The 14197-nt window shown below is 30.3% G+C and overlaps 3 protein-coding genes across 3 annotated transcripts; 1 reads left to right on the forward strand and 2 right to left on the reverse strand.

Moving 5' to 3' along the window:
• The first annotated feature begins 2776 nt into the window (after positions 1–2776).
• Positions 2777–3564, forward strand: LOC111674570. The gene has a single exon (XM_023435211.2). The coding sequence runs from the start codon at positions 2847–2849 to the stop codon at positions 3510–3512; it is 666 nt and encodes a 221-aa protein (XP_023290979.2). The 5' UTR covers positions 2777–2846; the 3' UTR covers positions 3513–3564.
• A 2100-nt stretch (positions 3565–5664) lies between these two features.
• Positions 5665–6586, reverse strand: LOC111674569. The gene has a single exon (XM_023435210.2). It carries the CDS (start codon positions 6499–6501, stop codon positions 5782–5784), a length of 720 nt encoding a protein of 239 aa, XP_023290978.2. The 5' UTR covers positions 6502–6586; the 3' UTR covers positions 5665–5781.
• A 6399-nt stretch (positions 6587–12985) lies between these two features.
• LOC111674640 (keratin, type II cytoskeletal 2 epidermal-like) lies at positions 12986–14124 on the reverse strand. Its single transcript, XM_023435300.2, has 2 exons — positions 14058–14124; positions 12986–13958 (listed from the first exon to the last, which is right to left on the reverse strand). Exons 1-2 carry the CDS (start codon positions 14070–14072, stop codon positions 13083–13085), a joined length of 891 nt encoding a protein of 296 aa, XP_023291068.2. The 5' UTR covers positions 14073–14124; the 3' UTR covers positions 12986–13082.
• Between the last annotated feature and the right edge of the window lie 73 nt (positions 14125–14197).

The following is a 14197-nucleotide window of genomic DNA, read 5'->3' on the forward strand; positions in this document are numbered from 1 at the left end:
TTGTATATTATATTGTTATTAATATAAAAGAAAATTATTTTAATTTATGAGAATATTTATACAATTCTACTTAATTATTTTTAACCAGTTTGTTAAACTAAGTAGTTGTCATTTACGTATACATACATATAAAAACAATTAATATTAAAGGAAAATTGTCTGAATTCATAACTATCATTAGATTTCCATTAAAATGATGATTAGCCATAATTCTATAATTTTTTTTATAGAATTGAATATATTATAACCACATCAACAATTTTTTAAAATAATGAGCTAAAGGGCAATGAAGACAACTTCAATACAATATGTTAAAAAATATTAAAATAAAAATAATTAAATTTTTTATCAGTATTTTTGGTACCCAAAACTGGTAATCAGGTGGCCCCTAGCCACCTGACTACCCAGGTGACCAACCATTTTAACATGTCCTACAAGGATGTCAATCGTCATTCTACACCCTAAAAAGAGATAGTAAAGAGACGATTGCCTCCGCTCTCGCTTACAAAGGGGACACTAAAGTGACGCATGTCTTCATTCTCGATTACAAAGAGTTTATTTGTGACGAATGGAACAAAAATTTAAAAATTTAAATTGTCTACTCTCTAGAATACTATGGGACAATAATGTGACGATTGACCCTAAAATATCTAAATTTGAGCCAACCAGATGGTGGCATATTAGTAAAAAGTAATAATCATTTCTCCAAAAGATGGGCAAAATTACTACTTTCGGAAGTACAACAAAAAATGTTAAGAGTATAATCTCTAGGTTACTTGAGGACAGTAAAAAGACGACTGTCTCCGCTCCCGCTTACAAGGAGGGCACTAAAGTGACGACTGTCTTAATTCTCGATTACAAAGGGTACATTCGCGAATATGACCCAAAACATACGAATTACGATCATCCAGGTGATTAACTATTAGTGGAAATTACCGTCTTCTTCGTATGCATTGACTCTTTGTCGAACTGCTGGGTACTTTTGCATCATCATAAATCTGACATCTTAGAAGTACAATTATCTTTTCGTAAATAATTTTTATCGAAAGCCGCCAAAATTATAGCAGTTTAAAGTTAAAGTTAAATAATAATTTTAACCTGAAATTCAAAAAAAAAACTGGATAAGGACCAAAAATACAGAATAATTTTACCCAAATATTTTTGATATTCGTGGCTAAATTCGCTTTTTAAGAGTTTTTTCAATTTTTTTTGAAAAATATTTTTATAAAACACACTTGTTTATAGTTTATTTAACATGATGAATTAATACATTAATTTACAATCATTAACAAAAAAAATTACGCATTTATGTTGGATAGATTAAAAGTTATAAGGATTTTAATGTATATATGCATATATTCAAATGCTTTTTAAATGCATAAATCCAAAATGGTTATATATTTTCGCATGGCTTATAGATTCTACTATAAACCTCATTAATGACAGTCTAAAACTATATAATTTTATTAATTTTAATTAGGCTTTATCAGTTTTTCTTAAAAGAAAAACATAACGTTTTCTGCGCACGAGAGACCTTGATGGAATTTTATGAATGGATTCTTTTGAAAAAAAGTGTTTAATGCATAAAGTTGATTTCTAAAAATCTAAAATAAGAAGAGATTTTCCTCTATACATAAACCAAATTCGACACTAAAAGTTTAATCTTTTTAACAAATTTGGTAAGAATAATTTTAAAATTATTGTATTGGAAATCTAATAAACCGAATTAAAATTTGAAAGTTAACTTTATTCCGGAACATTATTTTTGGCAAAAAAGAAATTTTTTACAAGAGGTTATATTGAGGCTAGGCGAAATAATGGACCGGACATAGCTTAAACGATTAAAGGTGAGTATAGAACGAATATATTTGTATGTTACAAACATTAGCACAAACCCAATATACCTCCCCACTAACGTGGTGTAGGGTATAATTACGTATGTATTCCCACATGTATTTTACAGCTTAATATATCAATATATTTTATACATATATGTATCAAACGATATGTAGAACTTTTACAGATGGAAATGTTGACAGTACATATGTAAAATACATGTCGTCTAATACCACCTCAAAGGTTTATTAAAAAATTAAAAAATCACATAACTTAATCTCTAGGTCATTACTGGTAATAACAAGTAATTATTCCTTCATCACTCAGAAGACAGCATTGTATGGCATTAATCGAACAAACACTTCCTTTCTTAATAAAATCTATAAAATAGTTGTTAAAATATTTTATTTTTAAATTAAATTTGCATGGTTTTATATTTATCATATTTATTAATAATTTCCTTAAACATGATTTGGGTTTTACCAAACAAAAACTTTTTAGTTTAATTTAAATCTAAAATATTTTTTTCTGGTACAAATAAATTTATTCAAATTTAGTTTCGTTCGCTTTTATAATTTTATGTTCGATATTAATTAGTTTCTATTATGTTACAACTTATTATGGACATTGGCAAAGATATGAAATATTTTTTCATAATTATTATGCATTAATTAATAAACAAATAAAAACGGTAATAAAAAAATAAAATACCATTGAACAAAAACAGCGACTTCGTCATAATTGACTGGATGGATGAATCATTGCGGAATGCGGTTGATAAACATAAACATAAATGCGGCATCATTTAACAAACTAAAGAAGTAACCTGATTATCGTTTATCAAAATTAATTAACTGTCAAGTAAAAACTACATATACCAAAAACAATTAACGGTTTAAGTATGTACTAAAAATATTAATAAGTATAAAAAGTAAATATTCTTAGAAGAATTAGGTTATTATATAAGAACATTTCAGTTAAGTTTAACGAAAAAACGTCTAATAATTAAAATGCGCACTTTTATTGTATTGTGTTTGGTGGCTGTGGCTTATGCCGACAAATTGGGTTACAATTATAGGCCTGTCGAACACTCAAGTTCAGGATTATCGTTTACACCTGGTTCTGGTATTGGTAGTGGCTTTTCTGGGCCTGCTTCTTATGATGGCCCCTCTACAGCTGCAGAATATCAAAAAGAATTCTATACATTCAGTGCACCCGAAGGTGCTTTTGACGATCCAGAGGCAGCCCAAAAAATTGCTGGTGCATTGAAAAAGAACCTACGTGTTGTGTTTATAAAGAATCCTGAAAACAAGGGTTACGAAAACGCTGTTCTTGCTTTGGCCAAACAAGCAGCCCAGCAAAGGACAGCAATCTATGTTCTTAACAAACAACATGACATCTCCGCCTTGGCAGACAAATTCAATGCCCTGAACAACAATAAGAACCAGAAACCCGAAGTACACTTTGTCAAATACCGTACTCCAGAAGATGCTGCCAATGCGCAAAGAGCCATTCAAAGTCAATACGATTCTTTGGGAGGTACTTCTCACAACCACAATGGTGGTGTTGCACCTGTACTTAATTTTGCTTCACAAGATCCCATCCGCCAAGGACACGTTCAATCACCTAACAGTGCTTATTTGCCTTCCTCCGTTTTACGTCGATTACGTTATTGAGGTTTGTGAACAATTTTTTGATTTTTCGACTGAAGTTTTTCAAAAATTGTTATTTTACACACATATTTATATTTACTTATAATAAAAATCGAAAAAGTATTTTTAATTTAAAAGAAATTAAATGTCTGTTTATTGATAAAAACGAATCAAATTAATTCAAAGATTCCAAATTGTAACTTGCAAAAATCCTCATGATCTTCATACAAAGGCATTCATCAAACTATATATAGCGAATTATTTATTCAAAAGCAAAAAGTAGTTAATTTTGGGGTGAATAACTACTTACCCAAACTTCGACATCGATTAGGGTAGGTAGGTAGGATATGATCCGAACGAAATGGGCTAAAGGTTTGAAACTATTTACAAATATTCTCTAAAGATTTGTTTGGTATTGAATGTGGACAATATCGATCCACGTTTTCGGATAAACCCCATACAAGTGGTCCCCCGAAAAACAGCTTTAACGGGCATATCTGTTTTAGAAGTAAGAAAATAGAGATGAAAACCGTCATAAATTGGTTTCATATGGGCCAAAATCTCCCTACCAAATTTTATGAGGAACAGTCTATAATTGACCCTACCGCCATATAAGGTCGCCTTCAGAAAATGGCTATAACGCTATTACTCATTAAAAATACGAGTTATATAAAATTATAAAAACGCTCATTACTTAACTAAAAACAAGTAAGAGTACTACTTTACTATGCCGAACCTTGATATTATCATGAGATTTTGGCTTAGGGTAGGGTCAATTATGGACCGATTTTCATAAAATTCGGCAGAGAGATTTGTGATCATAAGAATCTAGCTTGTGTTGAATTTCAACGCTACACTCGTATTTTAAAGCAAGTAGTGAGCGTTTAAGTCATTTCCTGAGGGGACCTTTTATATTAAGGGTAGGGTTAATTGTGGACCGATGCTCACAAAATTCGGTAAATAAATTTGTGATCGTAAGAAACTTACTTATATCGAATTTCAGCGCTAAACTCGTATTTTTAAATCAGTAATGGGCGTTAAAGTCATTTTTTGGAGAGCACCATATACATATGATTAAGGACCGATCCTCATAAAATTTGGTAAATAGATTTTGGCTGATATAAAACTTGTTTATGTCGTATTTCATCGCTATAGTCGCATTTCCAAAACAGTTATGACTGTTAAAGCAGTTTTTTTTGCCAATTGTATGGGGACTATACGAAAATGTGGACCGATATTGCTCATTTTCAATACCAAACAAACCTTACCTATAGCAAATATTTGTGTAAACAGACATGGCTAGATCGTCTTAAAAATTAATATGGAACCAGAATATATATACTTTTATGGGGTATAATCAATATTTGGAAGTGATACAAACGGAATGATAAAATCAATGAATTTTCTATAATATTGCACAAAGAAACATAAAATTAAACACTCAGAGTGCTGTGTGATTTTTGGTACTTTTTCATTCTTTGAGTGGTATTTTTGGGTTTTATTCAATTGATACTAGAAACATATAATCACAAATATTTTTTGATCAGTAGTATCTAGAAACTTGTTAATATAATATTTTTTGTTCAGAATAAAATGTGATATGAAAGGTTGTTGTGTAAAACCTCTTAATAAAATATTATAGATAAGACAATCATTCATTTCACATATTATTCAGAACAAATATTTTTATAAAAAAAATTAGAAATTCCTGATCCAAAAATATATACAAATTGATACAATTGTAATTCAAGTGGGAAGTAGTATATATGAAAATAAAAATATAAAAGAGGGAGGTGATTTTTAGTCTTTATCGGATACCTCTTGCATTTTTAATACTTAATATTGATCCTAAACACGCACCATACTTATTGAATACAAATTTATGTATAAAAAGTGAGTTTGAGCAAGAAATGTTAACATAAATTTTATTAGTGGAATCATGTAAAAGGAGCTCCCAATAAATTTGTTCAGGAAACATATATTTGAGTATTTTTTCGCTTTTTGGGAGATTTATTCACATTTAAAATAGGGAATTATTTATTTTATGATCAAATCATTTCTCAAATTAAAAAATTAAATTATTCTCCATATTTGGGTAGTTGTTTCATTATATTATTTTTATCACACTGAAATTAAAGGTTGACTATTTGGCCTTAAATTTAAATTTTTCGTAACATTTTTTTACTTTTAAAATAAATAATTTTATTAAACAATTAGTTTATTAAACAATTAACACATAATACAGTACTAATCTTTAGCACAACTGAAAATACGAATTCCTTGCACTTCACTCTTAAACACGGAAGCGACGGAATACGGATGATGGTAGGTACACACTGTTGGGAGATTGAACTGAACCATGAGAAATTATAGGAGCTTGGGAAGCAAAGTTAAGAACAGGAGCAACACCTCCGTTGTAATTTTGAGTGGTACCACCCAACGAATCGTATTGGCTTTGAATAGCTCTTTGAGCATTAACAGCATCCTCTGGAGTGCGATATTTAACAAAGTGTACTTCGGGTCTGGCATTTTGGTTGTTGTTTATGGCATTGAATTTTTCGGCCAAAGCAGAGATGTCATGCTGTTTGTTGAGCACATAGATAGCAGTCCTTTGTTCGGCAGCTTGTTTGGCCAAAGCAAGTACAGCATTTTCGTATGCTTTGTTTTCTGGGTTCTTAATGAAAATAACGCGAATATTCTTCTTCAAAGAACCAGCAATCTTTTGGGCTGCTTCTGGATCATCGAAAGCACCTTCTGGGGCTGTAAATGTATAGAATTCAGTATGGTAACCACCGTTGCTAACAGGTGCATTATAAGATACAGGACCAGCTAAACCGCCACCTACACCTGAAGAAAATCCAGAAGTATGTGGAGCACCATATGATGAGGAACCACCCACAGAACCGGGAGTAAATGATAATCCAGAGTTTGAGTGTTCAACAGGTCTGTAGTTGTAACCCAATTTGTCGGCGCAAACCACAGCAACCAGACACAATACAATAAAGGCGCGCATTTTGCTTATTGATGTGTTTAACTCCGTTCTTTACGTTAGTTGTCAACTTTGAGTTGATCTAATCGAATGACGACTGTTGACATTGAGAGAGGTTTTATATTTCAGAATTTAAGCCAGGCCATTCGTAATAATCTCCCCTTTCTGCTCTAATGTATTCATGTATATTTTTAGCTATAGTTTAAATAGAACGGTTGTCGACGACAACGTTTTTACCACTACCGGTTGTTGGGGGATAATTATATTTTAACTTGTTTACACTTCTAATAGCAAAAAGTAAGAATAAATAAACCAGCTTTTATTTTATAAAAGTTATCTGTACATATCGATTTTTATATGGATTAGGAAAAGTTTCATTAGTCTTTTTGATTTTGTTTCGAGTTTGATTCTTTGTATTCGCATTACTAAAGGTACGTTCACACCTATCAAATATTTGACGTTTTTTATCAAATATTTGTTTGCTGTAATGTGAACACAAAATATTTTTGAAGAGCATGCAAAATATCAGCTGTTTTTCGTGAAACATTTTTACTTTTCAACCTACAAATATTTTCTTAGTGTGAACAAAATGTGAACACCAAACATGAAACATTTTTGTTAAACGTTTTAGAAACAATATAATAATATTTTTTATGATTTCATAGAAATTTCTACCTAAAAACAAAAAATTAAATACATTTTTATTTCATAATGTGCTTAAAATGAGTATTTCTATTTTGACGTTTTGTTTGAAGAAACAAAGCCAAACACAATTCAATACAAATAGTAAAAGTTTGTTTGCCCGGTGTTCACATTGCAACAAATAATTTCGTAAAGCAATTGACGGATAAAAAGTAAAAAAACAAGATTTTGTTTGCAGGCAAGGAGGAACATAACAACAAGAACAGCTAATGCGCAACCAAATCAAAAGCCAAAAATATATGTGTTTATATTTACTAAAAAGCTATATCATTAAATAATAAATTCTATATATTCTAAAATTTCATTTAATATTGTTTTTCATCAAAATTTTACCACAAAAAAATACAAATTACATTTCAATACCTTGTGCAAGTGGAAAAGAGATATATAGACTTGCACAATGAATGGAAATTACATTTCAATACCTTGTGCAAGTGGAAAAGAGATAGATAGACTTGCACAATGTATTGAAATTACATTTCAATACATTGTGCAAGTGGAAAAGAGATAGATGGTGGATCTTTACTGTCATGTTGTTGCTATTTAGTATAGTCAATGTAGCGAAAACCTTGGTTGTTTGGAACGGTTTTTAACGATTTCAAAAAAATCGCTATAAGCCCGGAAATAACCAAATTATAAATAATTTTCATTAAATTACATATCTATAAAATTGAAAATTATAGAGAATTGTTTATTAATATGTTTTTATATCCATGAATATAATAAATAATTGTTTAAATAAATTGAGTAATAAATTAATTAAATAATTTCTCAATAAATTCGCGGACCCCCATACATATTTTAATATCTTATTGTTCTAAATATGTAATTTTTCATCCGAAAATTGTCATAGTCCATAAATCCCAAGGTCAAACAGATGTAGATATGTCATTTCTATAAAATATTCCCGTAAATTGAGAATAATTAATATTTCAGAGTAGTTTCAATTGCTTGTTTTTGAAGATAGAATGACTTCATTGTTGAAATGCTAACATGATGTTTAATTTTATGATCGTGAGATCTTTCACGTTCACTTTTCTTTAAGGTAACGAAAAGGTTTCTTCATCAAATATCGTCTACATGTGCTTAAAGAGTCACGTTGCAAAAATTTTTTGCGATTGCAGACGGGTTATCAGAGTATGTTAGCTAATTTTTCGGGAAAATAATATAAGAAAGTTGAACTGCTTCGATATTGTTGCGGAATGCGTTTATCCGCATAATATATGACTTGAACTCTTTGCGAAAGTACTGTGAATTTTACTGCATGCTTTTGACTATTTATGCATTTTCTGATGTTAATTTAATAATATTGGTCGACAAAATCAAGTTAAAATCTGTGTATCACGTCGGAATGGAATATTTATATTTAAAATTACCTGGATTAACGTATTGAAGACGAATAAAGAGTCACCTCAGTTTCGGAAATATATTATTTTAGTCCTTTCAAACAAGAACACTTTTGTTTTACAATTTGACAAACTTAAATCTGCGATAAGGTTGTTCTTGAATTATGAAATGTGGCCTAACTTCATACTCCGAGATAACAGTATCTCTTATTTAATTGCAATTTGGGAACCGTTGGACTAGACTGCAAACTAGACTATAGATGCATATATTATGTAGTATAACTATATATAGTATGTTGTTACCAACCAATAAATAACAAAACAAACAACAAAAATAATAATTATCATTAATTTACGCAATTGCTTGAATTTTAATTAAATGTCACAAATTTGTCTCAGATTTATATATTATAAAAAATAAAATAAAACCAGTCATATAAGCGACTATTTACATTTTTGTATGAGGTGATAACACTCTTTTTCAGAAAATAAACAAAGAACAGCTGTCATTGACGCTGTTTGATCTTACGTTTGGTTTGCAAGATCAAATAATTATTTTACCAAAATGACGTAAATTATTTGACTTTTGGTGTTCACATTGATGAAACAATGAGAAAATATTTATTTGCCAGTAAATCAATTTGTTTTATGAAAATCATCCGCATTGCTGTTTGTTAACATGAAATATTTTATGTTCAGATTTGACAAACAAAGTTTTTTCAATCGTGTTATATATTAATATTATACACTTTTATTATAAAAATTTAATTTTAAACCTAATAAAAATAGTTAAAATTAAAACAAATTGCCAAATTGTTTTTTTTTGCATGAAAATATACGATATACTGTGGCTGCAAAACATGTATGTGTTTGAACCAAATTATTTTTGCACTATTTGATAAAACAATACCATCAAATATTTATTCAAGTCTGAACATGAAATAAATATTGCATTTATTTGACGCAACTTTATAAATATTTATAACAAATATTTGGACCAAATATTTTACAGGTCTGAACTTAGCTTAAGGTAAACAAAATAAAAAAATATATATTTATAAAAAAATGTACCTACATCAGAGTTGTCAGCCACAAAATAAAAAGTTATTGTTAAGCATTTAAACAGATATGTTTTAATTTTAGTAATAATTTGTTAGTATTCGCACTTTACACTTTCACTATTTATGATTTTATTTATTCGGAAGCATCGAAAAACGTCCTTCAATCGAGGATATCAGAAAAGAGATATCTTCCATTTTTTATTTCTTCACAAAAAGCTTATAGTGTTCACAAAATTTATAATTAAATTTTTTGCTGAATACAACTAGGTCTGAAAAAATCAATAGTTTATTAACAAAAACTCTTAATTTTTAAATTTGTATGTATATATATTCTGGGTCCTTATTAAATTCTAATTCTAGCCATGTCCGTCCGTCTGTCTGTTGAAAGCACGGTCGAGTCTGAACGGAAAGAGCTAGAGAGTTCAAATTTTTTTACACGTTTTTGCATAGTCCCTATACAAATGGCCCCCTTAAAAACAGCATTAACAGTCATTTTAAAAATGTGATTATAGCGACCAAATTCGACATAAGTCAAATTCTCTTTACCAAATTTAATGAGGATCAGTCCATAATTGACCCTATCCTTAATATATGGTCCTCTCCAATAAACGACAAAAGTAAGTTTCTTACTAGTAAAAATCTGTTTACCTAATTTTAAAAAGAACGATCCATAACACAAATTTTGGGTCTTCGAATCTTTCCCTAACAAGACCAACAGGAAATATAAGTAGGCAAGTAATAGACGCAATTCCCTAAACGGTTTTATAAAGTTAGCTCATATTGTTAATTTAAAGGCATTTTAAACATATTTTTTCACTCAAATTTTCTCATATGTAAATTTTCTCATATGTATCAAAAAATTTGGAGCATGATCCTCTCTGATTTTGATGAAATTTGGTACACACATTATTTTCATACATACAAAATTTTAATTTCTCTAAAATTTCCAAGTACGTTACGATTTTGATTTTATCGCGATTTAAAGTTTAAATCTAAAACAGTTTTCCTAAGGAGCGTTAAATTTGATATTCAATATTTTCTAACATATTTATCCGATTTTAATAATTTTAGACTGTAATTAATGTTGAAATATTATGATTTTAAAATAAGAATAATTATATTAAAAATGTACTTGAGTAAAGTGTTTCTTAACAAACAGCATCTCCCATTTTCATTATTCCTATACTAAAACTTGATTATAATATCAGCAACAACGTGTAAAAAATCAGTGTTGGTCCATGAAGGGATAGAAAATCAAATTTTAGTAAACTAATCAATTTTACTTCCATACAAATTTTAATATTTTTCAATTTTAGTTTTTGATAAATCAAATAAAATTTTAACATTTCTATTAGAGTATTTACTAACAACTATTAAAATAGATAGAAAATTAAAGCGCACAAAGTATAAACATTAATAAATTTAAATATCTAGGGCCTTTAGTAATTGATTACATATGTACATGAAAAAAACATATATGCTAAAAATTTTTCACAAAATTGCAAAACTTTAAAAGCCTATAAATTAAAAATTCGAGCTAACTTTGGGGATTTTAGTCTACTGGTAGTCTACTATCATTTCCCTTTGGTCTTATTCGGAAAAGATTTTCTTGTTGCACAGTGTAATTATCCCTACCCCCTATATAAGGTCCCAATCAGAAAATGATTTAAACGCTCACTACTGGCTTCAAAGTACGAGTACATTTTTTATAAGCATAAATCTGTCTATCGAGTTTTATGAGAATCGGTCCATAAAAGACACTTCCCCCTATAAAAGGCCCCCTTCAGAAAACTTATTTAACGCACACTACTGTTTATAGCGGAGCATTCCATTTACGGCATATGGTTTGGTGGTGGGTATATAAGATTCGGCATAATCGAATATAACACACTTACTTGTTGTTCTTAAAATGGTACTTTTTGAATATTAAAATTAGACACTAACTGGATATTATAATTCTGAAACTATAAATTTAAGGAAAAAATCTTCGTTTTTAGTTTTTCATCTCGTGATCCTGTGTCCTTTCAAAAGGACCTCAAAGTTTTAAAAAGTAAATTTTTCAAAATATATGTATAAAGATGTATAAAAAATCTTTTAACATTTTTTTGAAAAAAAAAAAAAAATATATTGAAAATTTTAATAGATTTTTAAGGATAAGAAGACAAGACAAAAGATATTTTTTACCGATTTTTATTCTAACAGTATAAAATAAAAATAACACAAAATATTTCCCAACTCGTCATGTTGGTTTGACACCAAATTTGACATTGTTTGATTAGTAAAAGTCAGAAGATCACGAAATGAAAAATTCCCTTAAATTTATAGCATCAGACGAATATCATCCGGTTCTTGTCTAACGAATTTTTTCTCTTTTTGTCGGACAGTGTTATAGAAACTAGAAAATAAACATACAAAGTGCTTAATAAATAATATTCTATATGGACAACATTTTTGTACTTTTTATTTGAATTTTGATTGGGTAGTGAAACAACCAGGGAAAGCAAACTTATACAGATTTGAAGTTGTAATTTTTTCGAACCTACATAAAATTATCCACAGAAGGGATAAATTGGTCTTGCAATAAATATATGATACTATTATGTACGAAATATGAAAAAAAAAAAAAACAAAAACCAAAAGACCAAGCAATACCTCAAACTATTATTAACTATTTTTCTGTATAAGCTAAAAACTATGACAATTTCAATATTAATTTCGAAAAAAGTAAGTACTAAAAGTCACTTCGCGTAATCCGCTTTGAATTTTTGAGAAACATTTATATCATTTTGATAGAAGCCCATAATTTAAATTTTTCTAAAATCTCTTTAATTCCGCTAAAAATTGTAATAGGTTAACTAACTTAAAGAGAACAGCTAATCTAATTTCTTTCTGATAATTTATAACGACTACTTTTTGTATTTCTTTCTTTTTCAAATAAAATTTGTTGAAACAAAAACAAAACAATAATTAAAAATTTACGATATACTACAATATAACTGTACAACACTAACTGCGAATTGAACAAATGTATATGGAACTTATATTACTTCTTGTTTGATTATTGTTGCAATTGAATTAAAAAATTGTACTTACATTTTAATCGAATTTCTTCTGATTGATTGTTTTGAAAAGGATTGAAATTTGCTTTGAACCTTAAAAAAATGGAATGAGCAAAATGTCCACCGCAACTAAAATTTCTATGAGTTCAATATCGGGATTTATCCCAATGAGCTTAATTTCTTCGTAAAATTGCACCGTTTTTATGGCACCTTATGCGTGATGATTGGGGCTATTCATTATTTTACCTTAATTTTCTCAAAAAGAGAAGAAAAATAGACGTAAAAATAAAAATCATTGTCTTTTTAAATAAAATGATTAACAATAATTTTTATTCGAAATCGATTACTCAGTAGTCAACAAAACATAATTTAACAAATCAGTCGTGTTTAAAATTACTTAAAATAATAAAACACTAATAAATCAACCTAATTCAATCTTAGTTACGGAAGACTGAAGAGGGCAAGTAAGCGTTAGCGGGAGCATGAGCAGGGGCAGAGTGGACGGGAGCTTGAGAAGCGAAGTTAAGAACGGGAGCAACACCACCGTTGTGAGATTGAGAAGTACCTCCCAAAGAATCGTATTGGCCTTGGATGGCTCTTTGGGCGTTGGCAGCATCTTCAGGAGTGCGGTATTTGACAAAGTGTACTTCGGGTTTGTTGTTGCTGTTCTTGTTGATGGCATTGAGTTTGTTGGCCAAATCTCCAATATCGGCTTGTTTGTTGAGGACATAGATAGCAGTCTTTTGTTCGGCAGCTTGTTTGGCCAAAGCGAGGGCAGCGTTTTCAAGACCCTTGTTTTCGGGGCCCTTGATGAAGATAACACGGAGACCTTGTTTCACGCTACCGGTAATCTTTTGAGCGGCGTTAGCATCATCGAATTCACCTTCGGGAGCAGAGAAAGTATAGAATTCCTTTTCCAATTCAGCGGGAGCAGTGTATGAGGGAGCTTCATAAGAGACACCATCATTGCCACCACCGAGACCACCGAGGCTGCCACCACCGAGACTGCCACCACCAAGACCACCGAGACTGCCACCACCGACACCTCCGAGACTGCCACCACCAAGACCACCGAAACTGCCACTGCCGAAACCGCCACCAAGGCTGCCACCACCAAGGCTTCCACCACCGAGACCGCTACCAAGGCTGCCACCACCTAGACCACCGAAACTGCCTCCGCCAAGGCTTCCACCACCGACACCACCAAGGGATCCGGAGCCGGGTGTGAATGAAAGACCACTGTCAGAGTGACCAACGGGTTGGTAATTATAACCTAATTTATCGGCGCAAGCCACAGCTACGAAGCACATTACCTATGTAATAAAATTAAAAAAAAATTACGATTAAAATTATTTGTATACAATTGCGAGTGAAAAACTCGATGCTAATCCTTTAGTATTTTGAGAACTTACAACAAAGGCGCGCATTTTAAATTTGATTTGTTCTTTCTTGTTGAGAAGTGAGTTGAACTCTGTCTTTCTGTCGATCGAACTTAGGTTTATATACAAAAAAATTAGAAAAACTATCAGTATCGAGATGATTCAAAAAACAA

This window comes from Lucilia cuprina, chromosome 4 (genome assembly GCF_022045245.1).
Source record: "Lucilia cuprina isolate Lc7/37 chromosome 4, ASM2204524v1, whole genome shotgun sequence".
Classification (NCBI taxonomy): domain Eukaryota; kingdom Metazoa; phylum Arthropoda; class Insecta; order Diptera; family Calliphoridae; genus Lucilia; species Lucilia cuprina.

Excerpts from the sequence above, each read along its gene's own strand:
- LOC111674570 (XM_023435211.2), top strand. The coding sequence starts at position 2,847 with ATGCGCACTTTTATTGTATTGTGTTTGGTGGCTGTGGCTTATGCCGAC.
- LOC111674569 (XM_023435210.2), bottom strand. The coding sequence starts at position 6,501 with ATGCGCGCCTTTATTGTATTGTGTCTGGTTGCTGTGGTTTGCGCCGAC.